The sequence below is a fragment of the Nicotiana tomentosiformis genome, chromosome 1 (genome assembly GCF_000390325.3).
Source record: "Nicotiana tomentosiformis chromosome 1, ASM39032v3, whole genome shotgun sequence".
Lineage (NCBI taxonomy): Eukaryota > Viridiplantae > Streptophyta > Magnoliopsida > Solanales > Solanaceae > Nicotiana > Nicotiana tomentosiformis.
In genome coordinates this window covers 54,985,512-55,010,222 of record NC_090812.1, presented here as the reverse complement: position 1 = coordinate 55,010,222, position 24,711 = coordinate 54,985,512, and the positions used below count along the sequence as shown (strand labels likewise).

General features: G+C 43.0%; 1 protein-coding gene across 1 annotated transcript in view; it reads left to right on the top strand.

Moving 5' to 3' along the window:
* Positions 1-11,067: 11,067 nt before the first annotated feature.
* The window catches only part of LOC104085938 (uncharacterized), a 28,829-nt gene continuing 15,185 nt past the window's right edge, over positions 11,068-24,711 (top strand). Inside the window, exon 1 of the mRNA XM_070183158.1 lies at positions 11,068-11,404. Coding sequence (XP_070039259.1) covers positions 11,189-11,404 — 216 coding nt within the window. The 5' untranslated portion in view covers positions 11,068-11,188. The remainder of the gene's footprint in view (positions 11,405-24,711) is intronic.

Below are 24,711 nucleotides of genomic sequence, written 5' to 3'. Positions count from 1 at the left end.
CATTGTCAGGAGGAACATTCGTCCGACCATCCTTTTTTGGGTGAATCATTCCTCCTTTTTACTTTAATGCCATTTGTTGTTATTTATTGCTAGTTACACCTCCATCAATGCCCATACTTTATGAATATTTTGTGCTTATCATTGTCGACACTTTAGTGGATCTGTCCCATCTCACACACGTTCTCAAGATTCGCATCTAGAGTTTTTATCATTAACTAGATTTAATCCATTACTACATAAATTCAATAGTTTAGCCGAAAGTTATACTTTTTGGCGTCATCTGTGGGAATTATCTAGTTAACTCTTTTAGTTTCTTCTAGATCTACAACTCACATTGGTTACTAACGTAAAAAAAAAAACAAGAACTTTTTTTCTCTCTGCATACATAAATTTAATATGGCGGGTAACAGAGAAGAAAGAACGAGAATAATGAGTGACCTCCCAACCAACCTCATGAACATCATCCATGAGAGCTCTGAAGCAGTGGACGAGGACACAATGCCCAATGCCTCCCCCAGGCGATGTGGGTCACCCCCTCCCCACTGCAGCACCACAAAATTTCTTGGTAAGACAGCCTCCACATCCGCGGTAGAGGAGGCGCCGCCAGCAATAAAGAAGCTCCTTGAGGCCTGGCTAACTGATACGCTGACCAGCGTCCTCCATAAGCCTGTTCGGGATACGGCCACAGAAAACGCAAGAACTTGTGTTATACCTCCAATGGACGAGCAACATGATCAACTTCCTCCTCCTCCCGCAACGACATGAATAACTCACAATGTTGTTAGCAATGCAGGTAACGACGCTCTCACGGCCGTTCTAAAAAGGATGGAAGAAATGGAAAATGAGAACAAGCTACTTCGGGACCAAATGAGAGAACACCAAGAAAGGGTCTATAAAATACCGGACGCTCCTAAACTCTTACCGAAGAGAGATGTCAGTCGGTTTGTAGAGCAGTCGTATAGCGATGATGTCGCCCCATATGCCATACCAAAGGCATTTAAAATGCCGCCCTACCTAAAAATATATGTCGACACGACCAACCTTGAGGACCATGTGACCCACTACGTCACCGCTGTAAAAGGCAACGACCTCGCCAAAGAACAAGTATCCTCCATTTTGCTGAAAATTTTCGGCGAGACCCTCACTGGAGGAGCATTAACATGGTATTCGCAGCTGCCCGCGCGTTCCATCGAAATATTCGAAGAAATGTCCGACAAATTTGTAACAGTCCATGATGGGGCCAAAGAGGTAGAGGCGAGAGTAAACGACATATTCGCCATCAAACAGTTGTCGGGAGAGGTATTAAGGGACTTCCTCACCCGATTCAACCGAGTAAGAATGACCTTACCGAATGTATCGGAAGGGATGGCCATTGCAGCTTTTCCAAAATAGGTTGAGCAGAAATGGTTCAAGAGCAACAAGAAAGTTATTGAGTCGGCTTATGAAGTACCCCCCAACAACTTGGAACGAAATACATAATGCACATTACGTCGAAGTCCGAGCAGAAGAGGATGACCTCAATGGGCCAACCCATCGACTGACTTCGGTGCAAGCAGAATCCAGGAAAGATCAAAGAAATGATGTCAGAAGAGATCTCGCGGCCTCACGGCCTCGCGACCTAACCGGGAACGACATCTCCCATATGTCATAACCACCGCCGCATCTTTATCCCGCCATGAAGAGCGCCCACCCCGATCAAGAATATGGACTCACCGGAATGAGAGAGTATTACCCCTCTTATTATCCGCTCACAAATTTTGTGTGTCACCTACAGAGGTAATCTACGCCTTAGAGAAGCTCGTACCGAAGGTGAAGTGGCCGCAAAAGATGAGGTCAGACCCAAATACCAGAAAATCACATGCCCTCTGCGAATTCCATCAAGAGTGAGGACACAAAACTGAAGACTGCATTGCCCTCAGACGAAGTTCACCACAGAGGGCGACGCCTCCATCAACAGTGTGAAGTTCACCACAACCCACAAGCTCAAAGGGCCGATCACCCACGAACAGTATGATGGACTCGAAGAAAGTATCATCTTCGATAAGTCAGATACCGACGGTTTGGTTTTCCCTCACTATGATGCTCTTGTTATCACTTTACGAATTTTAGATACCTATGTGAGACGAATTATGGTAGACGATGGGAGCGGTGCATGCATTATCCATCCTCGGGTACTTGCACAAATAAAACTCGAGGATAAGATAGTGTCGCGCTGCATCACACTAACATGCTTTAGCAATGTTGTTGAGCGAACATCCAGCGAGATCACAGTCCCCGTCCTAGCGGGTGGCATTACTCTGGAAACTACATTCTACATCATAGACCAGGACACATCATACAACGTCATAATAGGGCAACCATGGATATACACCATGAGTGTTATCCCCTCCAACTTGTACCAAGTCATCAAATTCCCAACTCCATGGGGAATATTTAGTATACGAGGGGAGCAAAGCACATCCCAGGAATGCTACCGCATCGCCTTAGACTGTACGGCCACCCAACAAACAAAGGATAAAGAAAAAGAGGCATATCAGTCAACATAGTCGAGGTCGGTATGCAATGACAGCGAGGACGTCATCAAAGACCCCGATATGGTCGAAGCCGCAGGATCGACCATAGAGGACCTCGACCCCGTTCAGTTAAACAACAACGACCACAACAAGAAAGCTTACATTGGCTGCAAACTCCAGGAACCGGGTAAATTTCATGAATTTTTAACTGCTAATGCGAACTTGTTAGCTTTTAGTCATGCAGATATGCTAGGTATCCCAAAGGATATCGCCACGCACAAATTGAACGTCAATCGACTCTACCCCCTGGTGAGGCAAGTTAGGCATAAATTCTACTCCGTAATTAATGACGCAGTACACGAAGAAGTGGAAAAATTATTGGACAATAGCCCCGTCAGGGAGTCGAAGTACCCTCAATAGGTTGCCAACGTAGTCATGGTGAAAAAGAAGAACGACAAATGGCAGATGTGCATAGATTTCACTGACTTGAACAAAGCTTGCCCCAAGGATTCATTTCCATTGCCACGTATCGACCAACTCATCGACGCAACGTCCGAGCACAAGCTACTAAGCTTCTTGGATGCCTACTCGGGCTATAATCAAATCCTCATGGAGGAAGAGGACCAGGAAAAAACCACCTTCATCCCCCACCAGGGACGTATTACTACAGGGTCATGCCCTTCGGACTGAAAAATGCGGGGGCAACTTACCAAAGGTTGGTAACGAAGATGTTTAAAGATCAACTCGGTAAAACGATAGAATTCTACATACACGACATGCTTGATAAATCCAAAAGGAAATAAGATCACATCGACCACTTGAGAGAAGCCTTTGGTATACTTAATCAATACGACATGAAACTGAACCCCGAAAAATATGCGTTCGGCGTGGCCTCAGGAAAATTCTTGGGTTTCCTAGTGTCGCAACGAGATATCGAGGTCAATACCAATCAAATCAAGTCCATCGAAGGGATACCATAACACTTGACCACCAAAAATCAGGTCCAGAGGTTGACTGGATGTATCGTCGCCCTTTCGAGGTTCATTTCACGATCCTTCGATAGGTGCCATAAGTTCTTCGGCGTACTAAAAAGGGAGAACGACCTCCAATGTACCCTCGAGTGTGTCCAAGCCCTGAAGGAGTTAAAGGTGTACTTATCATCAACATCGTTACTTTCAAAACCAGAATCTGGACAACCCCTCCTCGTCTATCTCACCGTGTCCGAAGTAGTTGTGAGTGTGGTCCTGGTCCAAGAAAATAAAGGTACGCAATCCCCCATCTATTACATTAGCAAAACACTAGTCGACGCCGAGACAAGATACCCCCATCTCGAAAAATAGCTCTGGCCTTAGTCGTAGCTTCACGAAAGCTTAGACCATATTTCCAATAACACCTCATCTCGGTCGTCATGACTTTCCCTTTAAGAAGCATTTTGCATAAACCCGAGCTATCGGGCAGGTTGGCCAAATGAGCCATCGAGCTGAGCGAGCATGATATTACATATCGATCGCGAACGTCGATAAAGTCACAGGTCCTCGCAGACTCCGTCGCCGACTTCAGTGCAAAAATAATGCCCAAAGTCGAAAAAGAAGCCGTCCACGCTTCTCCCCAAACACAAGACCTCTGGGTACTGTACACTGATGGCGCGTCTAACGCGTCAGGGTATGGGCTGGGACTCGTACTCGAAGTTCCAACATGCAAAGTGATTCGCCAATCCATAAGATGCCCAGACATGATTAACAACGAGGCTGAGTATGAGGCCTTAATTGCAGGACTAAGACTAGCACTCAAATACGGGGCGAAACAGCTAAAACTGCTCTGCGATTCTCAACTCGTGGTCAACCAAGTCACAGGGAATTTCCAAATCAAGGATCAAAGGTTACAAAAGTATCATACCGAAATCTGCAAGTTGCTACCCGAGTTCGACGAATGTCAACTCGACCAGATCCCCTGAGCACAGAATACCGAGGCGGACGGCCTCGCTAAATTAGCCGTAACCACCAAAAACATTGCAACCGGAGAAAGAAATATAGTCCACCTCCTCAACTCATCGATAGATCAAATCGAGGTAAGAACCATAAACCTGACTTGGGCCTAGCACAACCGTATTGTTACATATTTGCAGGATGGCGTACTCCTCAATGATAAAAAAAGAGGCCAAGAAACTGAGAATGCAAGCAGCCAGATATAACATCATTCATAACGACCTGTACAAGAGGACGTATGGCGGCCATCTGGCGAAATGCTTAGGCTCGAATAAGACGCGGCGCGTCCTTGAAGAAATACACGAAGGCCACTGTGGAGCTCACTCCGTCAATCGAGCTTTGGTCAGATGCCTCATAAGGGCAGGGTATTTCTGGCCCACCATGAAAAATGAGGCCGCGGATTTCATAAAAAATACGAGCAATGCCAGAAGTATGCCCTAATGATCCACTAAGCAGGCGAACACCTACACTTAGTGACTTCCCCTTGGTCGTTCATCAAATGGGGAATGCACATCGTGGTCCCCCTCCCGGTAGGACGAGGTAACGTACGATTTCTTTTGGTTATAACTGACTATTTCTCTAAATGGGTAGAAACAGGAGCATTCGCCCAAATATGCAAACATGAAGTGATCGCCTTTATATGGAAAAATATCATATGTCTTTTCGGTCTCCCCAAAGAGATCAGCTGCGACAACGGACCCCAGCTTGCAGGAAAAAGGTCATAGAGTTTTTTGAAAAATGGTACATCAAAAGAATACTCTCAACGCCATACCACCCCGCGGGCAACGAGCAAGTGGAATCCTCCAACAAGTAGATATTGAACATCATGAAGAAGAAACTCGAGGACGCCAAAGGATTGTGGCCGAAAATATTACCAGAAGTTCTCTGGACCTACCGAACAACGCCAAAGACGAGCACAGGAGAAATGCCATACTCGTTAGTCTATGGGACTGATGCGGTAATACCGGTCGAAGTCGGGGACTACGTGCTCAAAGCCAAAACATAAGCAAGCAAAGACTCGCGGGAAAGCAAACTAGGAACAAACTGGGACGGGACCTACAAAATCACGGAAAAAGCAAACAAAGGGTCATTCCAACTAGAAATAATGGAAGGAAAGCGACTATCAAACAACTAGAATATTACACACCTCAAGTACTTCAACTTTTAAAAGATGGTGTCCCCAAAATCGTATTCTTTTTTCTCTCACTTGAGTTTTATCCCAATTAGGTTTTCTCGAGGAGGTTTTTAACGAGGCGATGAAGGGGTCACTTCAGGATTGAAGTACGCACAGACGAAGGCACTGGACGGCTAGTTTATTGCTCGACCTCTCAATACTTTGCCAAGTCGACCAATGAAGGGTCTAGATAGACTGGGACTGGGACTGGGATTGAAATGCCTGCCAGCGCCCGAAAAATATGTAAATTTCTCCAAGTGTATGAACAAAGCACAAATACATGAAGTTTATTTCTATTCTCTCCAAGCATAGGTTACATTCGACCTCGTTCGAATCAACATATAATCGGCCCTCGGCCATAACTAAGCATATGTTACATTCGACCTCGTTCGAATCAACACCTAATCGGCACGTGGCCATAACTAAAGCATAGGTTACATTCGACCTCGTTCGAATTAACGCCTAATCGGCCCTCAGCCATAACTAAGTATAGGTTACATTTGACCTCGTTCGAATCAACACGTGATCGGCCCTCGGCCATAAATAAACATACGATATGTTCGACCTCGTTTGAACTAACGTCCACCGTCCCTGTCCATGTTTCGACCTCATTCGACCCCGCTCGAGCTAAATTATTACGACCAAGAAAACCAAGGCAACCAAGCAACAAAATCAAAAAGCATACAAACCCAAATAGAAGAAAAAAATATCAGGTACAAATAACGAAATTGGTATTTCATACTTAGAATATATTTTTTATAGAGGCTCGAGAATACGCCCACCAAAAAGCGCACAAGTTTGTGGCAACACAAAAGAAGGAAAAGAAAAGCTACTAATCTTCGCCTGGCCCAGCCGCACCATTAGCCTGATCGTCCAGACCATTGTCATCCACCCCTTCACCATCACCATCGCCATCAGGATACTCATCTTCATACCAGGCGTCCTCTTTAATCCGGTCTACGCCCGCATCCCCCTCGTCGTCATCGGCCTCCGGTGTAGCAGGATCGTAGCCACATGCGACTCGAGCTTCACGTGCCTTAACATGAGCATCCTCGAAGACGGCTTCCGAAATGGTTCTCGCCTTTATCAAATATCTGAATATATCCAGCTGGGCCTCGGCGTGAATCCACTCCTCGTATAAAATCTCGAGGAACATCAGGGAAGTTAGAAACATGGAAAGAGGATGGTCGAGCTAATAATTATGCCTTCTCGGCCTCTAGAGCGGCGACTCGATCACAAAGTCCAGAAGCCTCTTTTTTGAATTCTCCAATCCGTTCATCAAGTCGTTCTTCTTTGAGTCTGGCCGTATCCAAGGCATTCTCTCACTTGGATCGGAGAACACAGATGACGATTTACAAAGCCTCTATCTTTCTCATAGCCCCCGATCGAGCTAACTCCGCCTTCTCGAGATTCGCTACCTTCTCAGTGACCTCGCCCCTTAAAGCACCGGCTTTGAATTCACACTCCTCGAGCTCGGTGCGCAACGAGAGCACCTGGGCTTGGAGATCGCCGCACTAGGCTTCAACCCCTCTACTAACCTCCAGTTCCTCCTCTTTGTCCCTTAGCGACCCCTTGAGAACACTGTATTTTTCGATGACCTTCACCAGCTCATCTTCTTTTTCGTTCAGCTCGTCTCAAGAGCTCGAAAGTTTCCGCCTTAGCCAAAAGCCTACAAATCTCGCGATACTTACCGCAGTACTCGCGGTATTTTCTCTCCAACTTCAGAAAAATAGCCTTACGCCTATCCTCTCTTCGGGCGCTTTCAATCTCCAAAATCACAGTCTGAAAGAAAGAGGAAAAGAAAATTAAGAGTAAGAACAAAACAAACTCTGAACTTGACAAACAAAAATGAGAGGGATCGAAAAGCTTACCCTAAGAGCGAGGCCGGCTATGCTTCTAGATAAGGTAGCATCCTTCAGCTTTTCGAGAGTTTTACCCTCCACATTTGAACAGAGGAGACCAAGAGAAGGGACCACGTCCTCCGTGTTGACCAATAAATCTCGATCCATGGGGATTGCAATAGTCCGCGTGGACCCCTTCAACATTACTTCGAGTCAGGCAAATCCCTCCCCCAGCATCCTCACCTCATCAGCATCCACATCAGAGCCCATCTCGTAACCATCATCAACTACACACTTTTCTTTTATGTCAGCCATTAAATAAGGGTCCTCGACCGGTCGCGAGGCCGATGACTCATCCCGTCGCAAGTTATCAGGGACTCTCGCCGACGGCCCTTCAGCTTGCATCGTGGTTTTAGGAAGAGGCATACCCTCTGCGGCTTCAGTCGATGGCATAACCACGGACAATAACTTGGCGTCATCTTCAAGATCTATGGTCACCGTTTCTCAGATGACAAAATCGCTCGTCACTGAATCCACCGCCCGAACAACCCCTTCGCCGACGTCCACCGACCTCCTCTTGTGGGGAACCAAATTACCACCACTCGCCGACGGTTCCTCTTCCTCTTCCTCGTCCACTAGATGAAGCAAAGAAGAAGTTAAAAACTCCGCTGTCGATATATCTGCGGGAACAGAAGAAAACGGTACGGAAGCAACAATAGGTATGGTCGACGAACAAGTAGACCTTGCCGCAGCAGAAGAACGAACAGAGGCAGATGACCGAGCAGGCCTAGCCGCAGTCACAGCAGGAACATACTCCAAAGAAGAAGCAGTTTTCCTTTTGCAAAACGCATGAGGAGGAGCCCCCGGCCTCCTCGAAGACCCCCGAACTGAAAAAGAATAAGTTTCTCAACACCAATAATGAACTATAGCATGCAAGCAACCATGTGGTCAAAAGAGAACTAAAAATAATAGACGAACTCACCGGCTAAGGAAGAAGCAGGCCCGGACTTCTTGAGAAAGACCGGCCACTCACCAATCCCTACCGTGTGAGGCAGAATCCGGCCAACCTAGTCAGAAATATCCCCGAGCAAAGGAGGAGGCGCGGCTTTGGCTGTACAAGGAAGAGAGCATGTTAGAACCTACGACTAGAAACAAGCAAATCAAATACCTTTCAAAAAAGACGGGCACTTACGAGCGCGATTCCAGGTTTTAGGAAAGCCGTCCGTGTTGGCTACCACGTCCCCGGTTCTGACGAAGAAGTAGTTGAGCCAGAACTGACGATTCGCTTTATCCTCCATCTTCACCTCCAAGCATTTACCTCCTCGGTGGCGAAGATGCAACATCGTCCCCCTATAAAAGCTAGGGGTGAAGAGATGCATCCGGTGGCGGAGTATGATCTCGACTCCGGCCAACTCGACAAATTTTGAGAGCATCCTAATAAGCTTGTAAATGTACGGAGAGAATTGGGTCGGGCAGACATCATAATAGTGGCAAAATTCCTCCGCCAATGGGAGAAGGGGGAGAGTATATCCGACCTAGAAAGGATACGCGTAAAATGCACAATATCCGGGACGGTGAATTTGCACCACATCGCGCCGTGCTGGGATCAGATCGATGCGGGCAGGGATATTGAATTTTACCCTAAGCTCGGCCAGATCGGCCTCTCCCATCGCTGACTCCGAGATTTCAGGCTCACCCTCGGATGCCTTCGAGAAATCGAACCTAACTTTCTCACTACGAGGGATTATTTTCTCCACCGTAGGAAAGTTCTCTTCCTCTATGGCGACAAAACCCTATCAGCGTGAGGGGGTATAAGCACCGCCAAAGGGACATGATCAATTTCCATACCAGAATCAGAGGACACATTAGTCATGTTGATTAAGGGAAGATGTTCGAGCAAGGAAATGTTAGAAGCAGCGAGAATCACTAAAACCAGTAAGAAATTTCAAACAATAGAAGAAGAAGAAGGTACAGAGTTTTTTTGGATGCAAGAGGTTTTGTAAAGGTTGGAACATTACCCACACACCCCAATTTATAAAAATTCAGGCATCGAAACCAATGAATTAATCCATCATTACCTGACACTGTAACCGAAATGGCAGATTCAATCAAAAGGCGCGCGCGAAACGAAGCAATGTATCGCGAAATTGCATCACAATGACGCTTGTCGCCATGACGTCATCCTGATTCGTGGGACATATGACCCAGAAAGTACGGCTCACAAAGGGACACGCTGCCAACTCATCCCAATCATCACTACTCGTTCATACCGTCTAAATACTTCGATCACGTTACACAATATCCGCTCATCGAGCCCACTAAGGCCGACCTCAATAAGCGGAGGAACTAACTATATAGATCAAAATCTGCCTTAAAATATATAGGGTAATGCATCATTAAGGAAAGAATCAGTTTAGGTCGGTCAAGGAACAACGAGGTTTGTGGTAAAGATGACAACAATGGCCGAGGTCGAGCATCGTTGGCAGAATTGCAACGACTAGTTTTTGAAATAGGATATTAAAGATTCTCTACACTTGTACTATTAGGGTTTGTTAGAGACATGTCTCAAATAAATAGGGGAAAAAAGGGATGGGGGTATGTAATATTCATTGTGATAAGACCAGACTTTACAGAAAGATTCTCTCTCTTGTAAAGATATAAAGACTACCTTTTTATTAAGATTCTTGCCCATATTATTCCACGCTTTTTTACCGGATCCGAGAATAGTCCCAACAAATCTTGGATTTATCTGTCATTCATCATTGTTAGGAGTAACATTCGTCCGACCATCCTTTATTGGGTGAATCATTCCTCATATTTACTTTAATGTCATTTGTTATTATTTTGTTGCTAGTTAAACCTCCATCACTATCCATACTTTATGAACATTTTGTGCTTATCATTGTCGACACTTCACTGGATATGTCCCATCTCACACACGTTCTCAAGATTCACATCTAAAGTTATTATCATTAACTAGATTTAACCCATTACTACATAAATTTAATAGTTTAGCCGAAAGTTATACTTTTTGGTCAAACAATTAGAACATTCTAACCCTAATTAGAAACACATTGTTTGTTAAAATACTCAGAAAAACAGTTTATATAGTTGGAACCTAAAAAGAACATATGGAATTGTGAGTATAATAGTTGGAAAATGATAAGCAATCGTTTAATTATATACAGACCGTAATCACACCTTAACTAAAACTAATTCGTCAACGTACTAGTTAAATTAATTCTAAATTCTGGAATATGTATTTGGATAAGTTCTAAACGTTTTTTTTAGGAAATCAACTACGAACAAAAGCTTATTTTATTTAATAATCCAATACTTTTACATTCAATCACTAATAAAAGTTTGAAAACCAAGACCAAAATGCTAATAGAAGTATATCTTTCAAATCATAAACAGCAAAGCTCATTCTCGTTTGCTGTTTTTACCTCATTCGAGATCATTTTCCTCAAAAAAAAAAAAAAAAGCAAAAGAAAACCAATCCATATAATTTTTTATTTTTTTTATAAAATACGCTGAGAGAAATATATAAACTTATAAAGCGAATGTACACAACACTCAACGTGCATCGAGCTGCAGCTTCGTACTGAATTGATAACACTTGGCTTGAAAATTTCGGTTTAAGAACTCCATTTTCGAGATTCAAAGCATTCAACAATGGATTCAATGCTTCCGATTGCGATTGTATCGGTGATTATCGGAACCGTGATTGCTTTTCTGGTGTTCGGAAACTATTTCCAGAAGAGGAAATCGGAGGTTGAATCTATCGCCCAGCCGGAGACAATTCAGAAGGCTTCGAGGCCTCAGCAATCTCAGAAGAACACTTTGAAGAAATCGCAAGGCAAATCTCATTCTCACACCGCCGATCATAAGGTATAAATGATCCCTTACATTTACTATATATATACACACACAAAAGTTCTCTCTTTTTTTCCTGGCTCTAGGGTTCGTTGATGTTCTTTATTACTAAATTATTTAAAATATTTATTGTTTTGAAATGATTCAAGTGATACAAGCCATGAGATGTAACCATATGATTAATTTGAAACTTACTTACCAAACCTTTTCTGAGTAGTTTTTTTTTTCTGGATAAGTAACAAACTTATATTCAAGTAACTTCCCTAGCACTAAGACAGCGTTGGACTAGTAGCAGCCAAGAAGTACAAAGATGTTGTATCTTGTATGGATTTGATAAAGTCTTAACTTCTTACAAGTAGTTGAAGGTTTTATTGCTGAATATCCGCAAAGATCAATTAGGGGCATTTCGCTGGGGAAAAAGCATAAAAAACTTAGCTTATCAATGCGTAGTTAGAGATCCGGAACCCAGATTTGAAGCTTATGGGTTCGAGATTATAGTTCTTTTAAGTGGGGGTACTAAATTAATAATTTATACATATTCAATGGATTTTTAAGATAACAAGGTTTGGACCAAAGCAATTGAGTTTGGCCGAACCCGTAGCTGACTCACTAGCACAGCCCCTGTTAGAGATTGGCAAATTCCTAATAACAGTTTTAGGAATATGCTGACCATCTAATAAGTAACTAAAAGCCAAACCTACCGTCCTTGGCGAGCTCTTAATTTTGTGAATACTGCAATAGGAAGCTTACTGTGATGTGTTAACCAAAAAGTCAAAGCTTTCATGGCATTCTCTTGGATATTGTTTCATCTCCCTGCAAAGGAACCATTGCACCTTATATAGGTTAGAATCATTAGAGTTGGAGACCCCAAGAGTGGTATGGTAAATTTGAGTTAGCTTCCTTTTATTGCTTCACGTTGCTACATTCTGTTTTTGCCTTTTACAGCTTCACTTTGCTGTGATAGGTCACTTCTTTTCAACACTTTGAATAAATAACTTACTTTCGTTACTCATTGATCACGCCCAACTATGCCTTCTAGGAGGTCTAGCGGTCGTTGCAAATATAATCCGGTTTACAAGTCCGGAGTCGAATCCCACAGGGAAATAACGTGCCAATAACAACTAATAGTTTTGCACGAATTCAAGTAATCAACCTTTAGAAAGATTATATAACAATTTGAGAGTTTACTAACTAAGATCAAAGTAATTAAAAATGCAGTAATTTGTAACTAACAAGGCAAATGTTGTAGACAGGATTTAGAAAAGTCTAAGGTTATGATTTCCCCTATTGTCAGAATCTTTCCCGCTACGTTTCCTATAAATTTGCCTAAATATTCTCTACCAATCGTGAGTACTTTGATTGTCGTAGCTCTCTCTCGAGCAAGTACCACAATTTACTAGACGTATTCTCTCGAACTACGCTAGTTGACACTAGTTTACCGCTCACTACGATCGCACCAAGACTTTGTTATCTCTAATCCCGCCTTTAAACCCTCCGTATCGATCTCTCAACTACGTTAGGAGTGGTGTTGTTCAATAACTACCTAAATGTGTACTCTCTCGAGCAATATACACACTAAATAGGCACAGTTAAGTGAGAGCTCTTCAATTAACAACAATGAAAATATAGTTGAACAAGTAGAGAAAAATCAAAAACAAATCTATATTAAACGCAGTAGAAAATCATCCTCCAATAGGTTCCATCAAACCTTAGATAAGAGAGTTTAGCTACTCATAAATACAACAACAATCAACATAATATTTAAAGACATGAAACTACAAAGTAAAGAGATAAAGTAAGGAAAAACTCTTTTGATTCTTGCTCCACAGTGCTTGGCAGCCTTTTTCTTCTCTAAAGTCATGACCACGGTCCAAATCCGGGTGGGGTCTTTTTAATCCGCGACTTTTAATTACCGTGCTATAGATCTCGCAAAGCCTGGTCTATAGCGCGGTCAACCTGGTTATTGACCTCGCGAAGCCTGGTCTATAGCACGGTCAACCTGGATATAGACCTCGCGAAGCCTGGTCTATAGCGTAGTCGACCTGGCTATAGACCTCGCAAAGCCTGGTCTATAGCACGGTCAACCTGGCTATAGACCTTGCAAAGCCTGGTATGTAGCACGGTTTGGATACTTGATGCTTTTGTGCTCTTTTCTTGTATTTTTGTCCTCTTTTTGTGCAACTTTCGTTCGACGATTCCTGCCGATGTTCCTACACATAAAACAACCCAATTTAGCTCAAATGTCGCACAATAACTCATTAGAACAACAAAATATAGGGTGAGTAATGTGCTAAAGTATATCATTGTGGCCTCACATCACCACCCCACACTTAAACGTTGCTCGTCCTCGAGTCAACCACTAATTCCTAGAGCACTTTTATTCTCTTTTAGCACATCTGAAGCACACCATACCTATGACTATGGTTGATAGCAACAATTAAACTTTAGCTTATGCCTTCAAACTTCCCTTTACTTTATGCCATACTTCAAATCTTTATTCAACAAAAGGACAACATGTTTCTAACAATCCTAATCTCACAAACCGACTCAATATCACAATGCATTCATGGCTTGAACACTTAACATCATAGAGAAATCTAATAACGTCACCTATCCCTTGTGAAATCATGTGCCCTCACAACAAGAACAAGAGAGTAAGTTGAATCTACACTCTCACAAAGAAGTCACATGCATGCACAAAGTACCATAGGCTTGCCCATTATGTAAACCTCTACTAATGTAGGCTTGCTCGATCTAAAATCAATTAGGACTTTTTATGGTTGTAATGTTGGCTTAAGGACGAGTAGGATAAATTTAGGAATAGTGACTAACCTACTAAACATTTTAACACATCACATAATTAACTTTAAGCGCATTTTTTCTTCAACCCAACTGCATTTTCACAAACAATATCATCCCCAAAGTATTTCCTCTTTCTTTAAGCACTACTTTAGTTCACACCCACTAGCAAGAACAAGATCTTTTTTTTTTTTAGTTTCCGCTAGTGCGTATTATTTTACAAAATAAGTGCACCCTTCTTTCTTTCATTGGTTCCACTCGAAAGCCACTCCACACTTAGTCCTTACTTCTTCTAGCACTCACTTCATAATTAAAGTACTTTACGAGGTACAAGGATCAAAATAATGTTAATTAAGAACAAATGGGCATAGGCTTGTAGTGTGGTTGCCAAATAAAAGTCTATAGGCTCAAAAGGGATGAGTAGGGATAAATTTTATTTGTGGTAGGCATTAAGTTCAAAAAGATCAAAGAAAGCCTAAAATCATTTTTCAAACCGAGCAAAACCTAAAATTTCGCTTCAACTCACATGCCGGGCAAGTTCTAGACTCTAATGCAATGACACGGACTATACAATTTCTCACCACTCATGGCACATGATTCACCAAGGACGGTTCCATTCCTATTCTCAAACAATTGCAAGTATTCACAGAGCCACAAAATATTAAGCATCAAACACAAAGTGACACAAGCCAAGAAAATGAGATATAGGCGTCAATAAACATGTTATTACTCAACAAGGCATAATAAACATTTTCAAACCATAGGGAAGGTACTACACATGCTAGAGCCTAAATATGCTACTATCAAACTAGTCAAAGGCGCCTAGCATTTCTCATTTTTCCCTTTCTTTTATTCCCTAAATTTTATTCTAATCTAAAGACAAAACAAAAACTACTACCCGGTTCAACTACATCCCGTGGAAAAGAACCGATGCACAAAGAAAAATCACGAGGGATTATTACTATGTACAATAATAAAAAGACTTATATATATATATATATATATATATATATATATATATATATATATATATATATATAATTTTTTTTGTTAGACTTAAGTCTCTCAGAAAAACTGTCTAAGAGATCCATCGTCGGGAAAAGTCCAGTCATTTCATTTTTTTTATTTTTTATTTTTTATTTTATTTTTTTAAATATTAAATAAGGGGAAATACGAAAATAAAATAAACATTAAACACACAAACTAATTAGTTTATCTAATATTTACAAATGACAGAGAATACCTTTCACCCCCCACTTAGATCATGCATTGTCCTCAATGTATATATAAATTCATAAACACAAAAACATGTAAGGTGGTTGGAAAACCTCCCTGATCAGTCATCGTCCTCGCCCTTATTGTCGAAGGCTCTATCTGCACTTGTCCAGTCCTCATCCTCTGCTCCCTCATCATCATCATCATCATCCTCGTCGGACTGCTCTGGCTCGGCCTCAGAACATACTGGTGTGTTGACATCATCATCCTCGTCGGACTGCTCTAGCTCGCCCTCAGAACATACTAGTGTGTTGACATCCTCATCATCTGGGAGTCGTTGCCCATCGCCAAGCCTAACTAGCTGTTGTGCGTGAGGATTGAGCGGATAACGCTCCTCCAAGGTGGCCCTCTCCTCAGTAGTGGCCGGCCTTCCCCCAATCCTGAGCTATAAATCCATCATCCCATATATGTGCCATAAATCTGTCATCTCGAGCATTGCGCTCGGCACCTGTCATTGTGGCCATGGCATTCTCCTCTTTAACCCGTATGCTTGTGATGTCCGTTAGTCTGAGGGGTGTAGGAATGACTATCAAAATCTCGCTCCTCCTCCCCCTCTTCTTTGCGCAGGTACTGAGTCAACATGTTGGCGAAGGACAATCTGTCAATGCGCTTGCTTGTTCTCACCTGGGACATCTGGTAGCGTATTAAGTGGCCCACATTCACTTTCTGGCCAGTCATGAGGAAGTACAACACGCATATCCTTTCACGGCTTATAAGAGTCTCATGATTGCATGGTAATAATTGCGTGTTGATCAATTTCAGCCACACCTGAGCTTCCGGCTTCATTGTTTTCTTTGGAAATTTCCTATGGCATTGGGTCTTCTTGTCACGAACCCAGACAACCACAGAGTTGACACCACAGAGAGTGTCTTAATGCCTGATATGTAGGACGGGTGATGAAGTTGTCCAAGGGTTCCTGTGGAACATTCGGAGCTCCCAAAGAATTGCATATAGCTATTGCCGAAAAATCGATCAACCTTCCTCTAATAGGCACCAGCTGCTCAGGATCATTCAGATCAAAACCGGCATAAAATTTCCGAACAAGGTTGACATTTATATCCCCGGTGTTTCTAAACACGTAGCTTAAGCCAAGGTCATGAATACCTTTCCAAATTGATTGGTACTTAGCTTGTAGGCGCCACTCATGAACAGCTGACTCAGAATGTATATGTCTCGGCCGACAAAGCTTGTTGTACCAATCCTTGGCAGATTGAGGCATGCTCTTTAGTCCAAATTCTCGTTGTCCCTCAGGTTGTGGGCGTGTGGCTGCTATAGCTGCAACTGCTTGCAACCCTTCAACTTGGCTTGAAGTGGCCTCCCACCTTTTCTCTTTTTCGGTGGAGGTCTGGAAGAAGCCTTGGCCTTAGTCGGAACAGTAGCCTTGCCCTTGCCTTTACCATCGTCTTTTCTAGGAGGCATACTCATACCTACATAAGTGAACGTTCCTCAGTGATAAAGCAGATGAATCAATTCAAAACATGGTCTTGCAACCCCACACTTAAGAGTTCACTACATGATGTTCAACCATTTTGAGGCTACTCAGACTTCACCTCTTTATTTTAGCATGCGAATAAAGCAATGGCAAAATGATGTTTACTATAATTGCGATGCATGTAGCTACTGTTTAGCCCACCTAAACTTGCAATTTGGAGTGTTGCAATGCAAAATAACATTAGTAATTACAATCCCGGAGAGTAGAACTCTATTTGGGCCAAGAATGTCTTTGAAGCATTTCGACAAACACTTAGCGTGTACTAGTGTTGTCAAATTGGTTGTAGATATCAGGGATTGCCTCACCCTCTCCAAATCGGCTTGGGGATTTCATATTATCACCATTGTACACAACAACAATACCAATCCTATGGGGTTTATGGGATTAGGGCGAGCAAGCACATTGTTGCTTTGAAGATATACCCAAAAATGGTGGAATTGCATTTCTTTAACTAAATTCAAATTTTTGATAGAGGAGAGAGTTAGAAACATACCTTAGATGCTTAGGAGAATTGAAGTGTTCTTCAATTGATGTCCCAAGTGATTGAAAGAGATGATGAGCGAAGGTCTTCAATGAAATTAGTGTGTGAGGGGAAGGGAAAAAGGGACGGGCAGTGTAGTGTTAAGTGTGGTGTGCGTGTGTGTTTAAGTATTGTGAGAAGGCACGGGAGAATATATGTTATTGATATTGGATGATAAATACAATACAAGAGGTCCATATTTATAGCTATACACTACAAGGAGATATTACTCCTCTTCCAATGTGGGACAAGATTACACTATACATATCTGTAAACTAACACTCCCCCTCAAGCCGGTGCATACACATCATATGTACCAAGCTTGTTACACATGTAACTAATACGAGAACCAGTAAGAGACTTAGTGAAAATATCTGCTAGTTGATCATTCGACTTTACAAACTTTGTAATAATATCTCCTGAAAGTATTTTTTCTCTGACAAAGTGACAGTCGATCTCAATGTGTTTAGTCCTCTCATGGAACACCAGATTTGACGCAATATGAAGAGCAGCTTGGTTATCACACACCAGTTCCATCTTGCTGATTTCTCCGAACTTTAACTCCTCGAGCAACTGCTTGACCCAAACTAACTCACACGTTGCCATAGCCATGGCCCGATATTCGGCTTCGGCACTAGATCGAGCAACCACATTCTGTTTCTTGCTTTTCCACGAGACCAAATTACCTCCTACTAGAACACAATATCCAGACATAGAACGTCTATCAAAAGGTGATCCTGCCCAATCAGCATTTGTGTACCCAACAATCTGCTCGTGGCCTCGATCCTCGAATAGTAATCCTTTGCCTGGAGCTGACTTTATATACCGAAGAATGCGAACAACTGCATCCCAGTGACTATCACAGAGAGAATCCATAAACTGACTTACAACACTCACCGGAAAAGAAATGCCAGGTCTAGTCACTGTGAGGTAATTCAATTTGCCAACCAACCTCCTATATCTCGTAGGGTCTCTAAGAGGCTCCCCCTGTCCAAGCAGAAGCTTAGCATTCAGATCCTTAGGAGAGTCAATAGGTCTGCAACCCATCATTCCAGTCTCCTCAAGAATGTCTAAGGCATACTTCCGCTGTGAAATAACAATACCTGAGCTAGACTGAGCAACCTCAATACCTAGAAAATACTTCAATCTGCCCATATCCTTAGTCTGGAAGTGCTGAAAGAGATGTTGCTTCAGATTAGTAATATCATCCTGATAATTACCAGTAATAACAATATAATCAACTTAAACCACTAGATAAATACACAAATTAGGAGCAGAATGCCGATAAAACACAGAGTGATCAGCCTCACTACGAGTCATGCCGAACTCCTGAATAATTGTGCTGAATTTACCAAACCAAGCTCGAGGGGACTGTTTCAAACCATATAGTGACCTGCCCAATCTGCACACACAACCATTAAACTCCCCCTAAGCAACAAAATCAGGTGGTTGCTCCATATAAACTTCTTCCTCAAGATTACCGTGGAGAAAAATATTCTTAATGTCTAACTGATAAAGAGGCCAATGACATACAACAACCATGGACAAAAAGAGACGAACAAATGCTACTTTAGCCACGGGAGAGAAAGTATCACTATAATCAAGCCCCAAAATCTGAGTATATCCTTTTGCAACAAGACGAGCCTTAAGCCGATCAACCTGGCCATCCGGGCCGACTTTGACTGCATAAACCCAACGACAACCAACAGTAGACTTACCTGCAGGAAGGAAGAGGAACAAGCTCCCAAGTGCCACTCGCATGTAAAGCAGACATGTCGTCAATCATAGCATGTCGCCATCCTGGATGAGATAGTGCCTCACCTGTAGACTTAAGGATAGAAACAATGGACAAAGAAGATATAAAAGCATAATGAGGTGACGACAGATGATGATAACTTAAACCGATATAGTGGGGATTGAGATTAAGTGTGGATCGTACACATTTGCGGAGTGCAATTGGTTGACTAAGGGGAGACAAGTCCGCAGTAGGTGCAGAATCTGATGTGGGGCGTGAATCACCTGGTCCTGATGCTGGATGTGGACGACGATGATAAGTCAAGAGTGGTGGAGCTGCAGAAGGTTGAACTGGATTATGCGGAGGAACTGGAGCTATAGGTGGTGGAGCTACAACTGGAGTTGTAGGTAGTGGAACTAGAGCTATAGGTGGTGGAGCTACAACTGGAGCTGTAGGTGGTGGAGCTGGAGTGACTGAATCTCCAAAAGATGAAACTGGTAGTACCTCAGAAATATCTAAGTGATGACCTGAACCTGTGAAGTATGATTGGGTTTCAAAGAAGGTAACATCAGCGGACATAAGGTACTGCTGGAGGTTAGGAGAGTAGCATCGATACCCCTTTTGTGTTCTCGAGAAACCCAGAAATACGCACTTAAGAGCACGAGGAACTAACTTATCTGTTCCTGGAGTAAGATTATGGACAAAACAAGTGCTTCCAAAGATACAGGGTGGAAGAGAGAACAAAGGTAAGTGGGGAAACTTGACAGAGAATGGAACTTGGTTCTGGATAGCTGAAGATGGCATACGATTAATAAGATAGCAAGATGTAAGAACTGCATCCCCCAAAAAACGCAACGGAGCATGAGATTGTATGAGTAGGGTACGAGCAGTTTCAATAAGATGTCTATTCTTTCTTTCAGCTGCCCCATTTTGTTGAGATGTGTACGGACGAGATGTTTGATGAATAATCCCATGAGATTTCATAAACTGCTGAAATGGGGAAGACAAATACTCTCGGGCATTATCACTATGAAATGTGTGAATAGAAACCCCAAATTGATTTTGAATTTCAGCGTGGAAGGGTCTGGAAAATAGAAAACAGCTCAGATCGATTTTTTATCAAAAATATCCGAGTGCACCTGGAATAATCATCAATGAAACTGACAAAGTAGCGGAATCCCAAACATCTGAATGGACTAAAGTAAAAGGTGACTCTGCTCGATTATCAAGATGCCGAGGGAAATGGGAGTGAGTATGCTTACCGAGTTGACATGACTCGCACTCTAGAGCTTACAAGTGAGATAAACCAGATACCATTTTCTGAAGTTTTGACAAACTGGGATGTCCCAACCGTTTATGTAATAAATCTGGTGAATCTGTAACAGGACAAGTTGTAGAAGAAAGACAAGATGTGAGTCCATGTGATTTAGCAAGGATAAGGTAATAAAGTCCGTTTGATTCATGCCTGGTACCAATGATCCGCCCCGTACTGCGTTCCTGTATAAAAACATGGTCATCAAGAAATAAAACAGCGCATTTAAGTGATTTGGCTAAGCGACTAACAACTATGAGATTAAAAGGACTATTGGGAACATAAATGACTGAATCTAAAGGTAAGGAAGGAAGTGGGCTTGCTTGACCTATTGCAGTTGCCATGGTTTGAGACCCATTGGCCATTGTGACTTTTAGAAGAGATTGAGAATACGAAATAGTAGTGAAAAGAGATTTGTTACCAGAAATATAATCTGATGCACCTGAATCAATGACCCAAGACTCAGAGGATGAAGATTGGGAGAAACAAGTCACGCTATTACCTGTTTGAACAACATAAGCTATCTCAGAAGATGTCGACTTACATGCTTTGTACTGAAGGAACTCAATATAATCTGCTAAAGAAACCATCCGACTATTCAAAGTATCGGTTCCCATGTTGCTACAATTTGTAGTAGTAGGGTTAACTTGAAATAGTGTAAATAAGTAACTCTTGTGAAAAAAACTGAAGAAATAGCTTAAAAAACACTATTTACAGCAGGAAAACAAAACACCGTTCTGCGTCGGAAACACTGTTTACGCCGAAAACACTGTAGCTCGCCGGAAAATTCCAAAGTTGTCGGAATTTGTTGTAACCGGGATGAATAGACTCGGAATTCCCTTGCGAGCAAGCTGTCCTGAAGAAATGTTTTCAAAAATGGCCGGAAAGGTCACTGTCCACGCCGGAAAAATATAAAAGTGGTCAGAATTTGATTTGAATTAGATGGTTAGGCTCGGAATTTTGAGGAGAGCACACTGTCCTGAAGAAGCTTCGCCAAAAAATGGCCGGAAAGTGGCCGGAACCCTCGCCGGAAAAGTAGTTGTTGCCGGCGCGTGGAGGAGCGTGGCGGCTTTTCTGCCGGATAAAATTTCAGGGATTGGTCGTCGGAGGGTGATCTACCTCGTGGTGGTGTTGGTTTTAGCACAACACCGACAGAAAGCGACTTTCACTTAGACAAGCCTTAGGTCACCAGAAAAATTGCACGATGACTAAGTTCTTTCTTCCCAGTTAACGCTGGAATGACACACAACGATCTTTTCTCACTAATGCTCTGAATCCATGTGAGAAGGCACGGGAGAAGATATGTTATTGATATTGGATGATAAATACAATACAAGAGGTCCCTATTTATAGCTATACACTACAAGGAGATATTACTCTTCTTCCAATGTGGGACAAGACTACACTATACATATCTGTAAACTAACAAGTATGTTATAACTAATAGAAAGAGGTTTTTTAAAAAAAACAAAACTAAACAAATTAAAAGCAACACTAACCTGGCGACGCGAGCTCCCAACGAGCATAGCACCATGCGAGGCTATCTGTTTAGCGTGGAACGGACTGGGCGACGCGAAGCTAACAACGAACTAAATGCCTAGCGACGCAACCTTTGCCGCCAGATTGACCTCGCTTAATCCCTCGCTGGGCGAGCTCTATAGCACGCTTAAGACCTGGCGACGCACGGTATTTAGCGAGAAAGGGAGTGGTTTGTTGTGCTTAGGCTGGGCAAGCTCCCAAGCGAGCAATGGACAATAGGTGATGTGAGGTCCATGGCGATCTCTGAAGCGTGCATGGGGGCTGGCTAACTGAGTTTTACAGCGAAAATGGGGGATGGCCAGGCAAAACCAATAGCGAGCTAGAAACATGGCTGGCGAGGATTTCAGCGAGCAAAGGACCATGCGAGACGATCTCTAACGCGTGCTGAGAACCTGGCGACGCGAGCTCCCAGCGAGAAACTTACCTTGCGAGGCGAGTTCCTTAGCGATCTGCGAAGCAGGCGACGTGAGGCATAACACGAGGTTCTTTCCTGGCGATGCGAGGTTTGCTGCCAAGTTTTGCTCGCTGCATCCCGCACGAGGCGAGGCTAACGCCAGGTTTTGCTCGATGTATCCCTTGCGACGCGAGGTAATTACCTGGCGACGCGAGGCTGCTGCGAGATTGGTCTCACTATAACCCTCGCTAGGCGAGTTGTATAGCGCGCTGAAGACTGGGCGACGCGAGCTGGAAAGCACGCTGGGCAGCAGGCAATGCAAGCTGTGCCGCGAGGTGAAATGTTTGCGCCGCGAGGTTTGCTTCCAGGTGCGATGTGCATTAAACTGGGTGACGCGAGGTACACAACGTTGTTTGGAGCGTACGCATGTAATTTTTATTTCGTTTTGTGAACGACTCCAAGCGCCATGACTTTCCATCGTGCTCCATTACATGTTCAGACACCAAGATTTAGCTAAAAACTTGTTAGTGCATAAAACAAACAAAAATTTATAGTTAAGCTTAAATAAACTACGAATTGGGTTGCCTCCCAACGAGCGCCTGATTTAACGTCGCGACACGACGCATGTGACCAAACTTAAGGTTCACTCAACAATTGAGGCTCCTTCAAATGAATCACCGATACAACTTTTTCCTCCTCCATGCCAAGGTAATGTTTCAACCTTTGCCCATTAACTCTAAACCTGTTCGTTCCATCCTCGGATTCAATTTCTACAGCTCCACGTGAGAGTACTTGCACCACTCTAGATGGTCCCGACCATCTAGATTTCAGCTTACCCGGAAATAGTTTCAATCTTGAATTATACAACAACACGACATCTCCGGGTTTGAAAATCCTCTCTTGAATATGCTTGTCGTGCATGATCTTCATCCTTTCCTTGTACATCATGGTGCTTTCAAAAGCATGGTAACGGAACTCATCGAGTTCATGAAGTTTTGTGACTCTACTCGTACCAGCGGCCTCCATGTCAAGATTTAATTGCCTTAATGCCCAAAAAGCTCTATGCTCTAGCTTCACCGGTAAGTGACACACCTTTCCGAACACCAATTTGTACGGTGACATACCAATCGGAGTTTTGAATGCAGTGCGGTAGGCCCATAGTGCATCATCCAATTTTTTCGCCCAATCAGTCCGAGTAGCATTTACAGTTTTGGTCAAAACACTCTTTATTTCTCTATTTGACACCTCAACTTGACCACTTGTTTGTGGGTGATATAGAGTGGCAACCTTATGGCGTACGCCATGTTTTTCCAGCAACTTTGCGAAGGCTCGATTGCAGAAGTGAGTTCCTCCATCACTAATGATCGCTCTTGGAGTTCCAAATCGAGTGAAGATATTTTTTCTTAGAAAACCAATAACTCCCTTTGCATCATTTGTTAGGAGTGCTACAACTTCTACCCATTTCGAGACATAGTCCACTGCTACGAGTATATACTTGTTGTATGAGCTAACAAATGGTCTCATAAAGTCGATTCCCCATACATCAAATACTTCTACTTCTTGGATTGGGTTCATGGGCATCTCATGTCGACGAGAAATATTCCCCGTTCTTTGACACTCATCACAGCTCTTTACCCAAAAGTGTGCATCTTTAAACAACGTCGGCCAATAGAAGCCCGACTCCAAAACTTTAGCAGTTGTCCTTACTCCTCCGAAATGACCTCCATAAGGCAAAGCATGACATGCCTGCAAAACAGAAGCTTGGTCTATCTCGGGAATACATCTCCGGTTCATGTTATCAATACAAATCCGAAACAAATATGGTTCATCCCAGAAAATACATGCGACAATCACGAAAGAACTTTTTCTTCTGCACAGAAGACAATTCATAGGGAACAATACCGCTTGCCAGGTAGTTTACAATGTCCGCATACCATGGCGCTTCCTCAAGGCTCGTGGCTAACAATTGTTCATCCGGGAAAGTCTCCATGATCTCTTCCACCTCCACCTTCGTTTCAGCTCCTTCAAGCCTAGACAAGTGATCGGCAACTTGGTTCTCCGTTCCTTTTCAGTCACAGATTTCCAAGTCGAACTCTTGCAGCAGTAGGACCCATCTAATCAAGCGTGACTTTGACTCTTTCTTATCAATTAGGTACCTGGGAGCAGCATGGTCAGTATAAACAATTACCTTCGAGCCTATCAAGTAGGATCGGAATTTGTCAAATGCGAACACTACGGCTAGCATCTCTTTTTCTG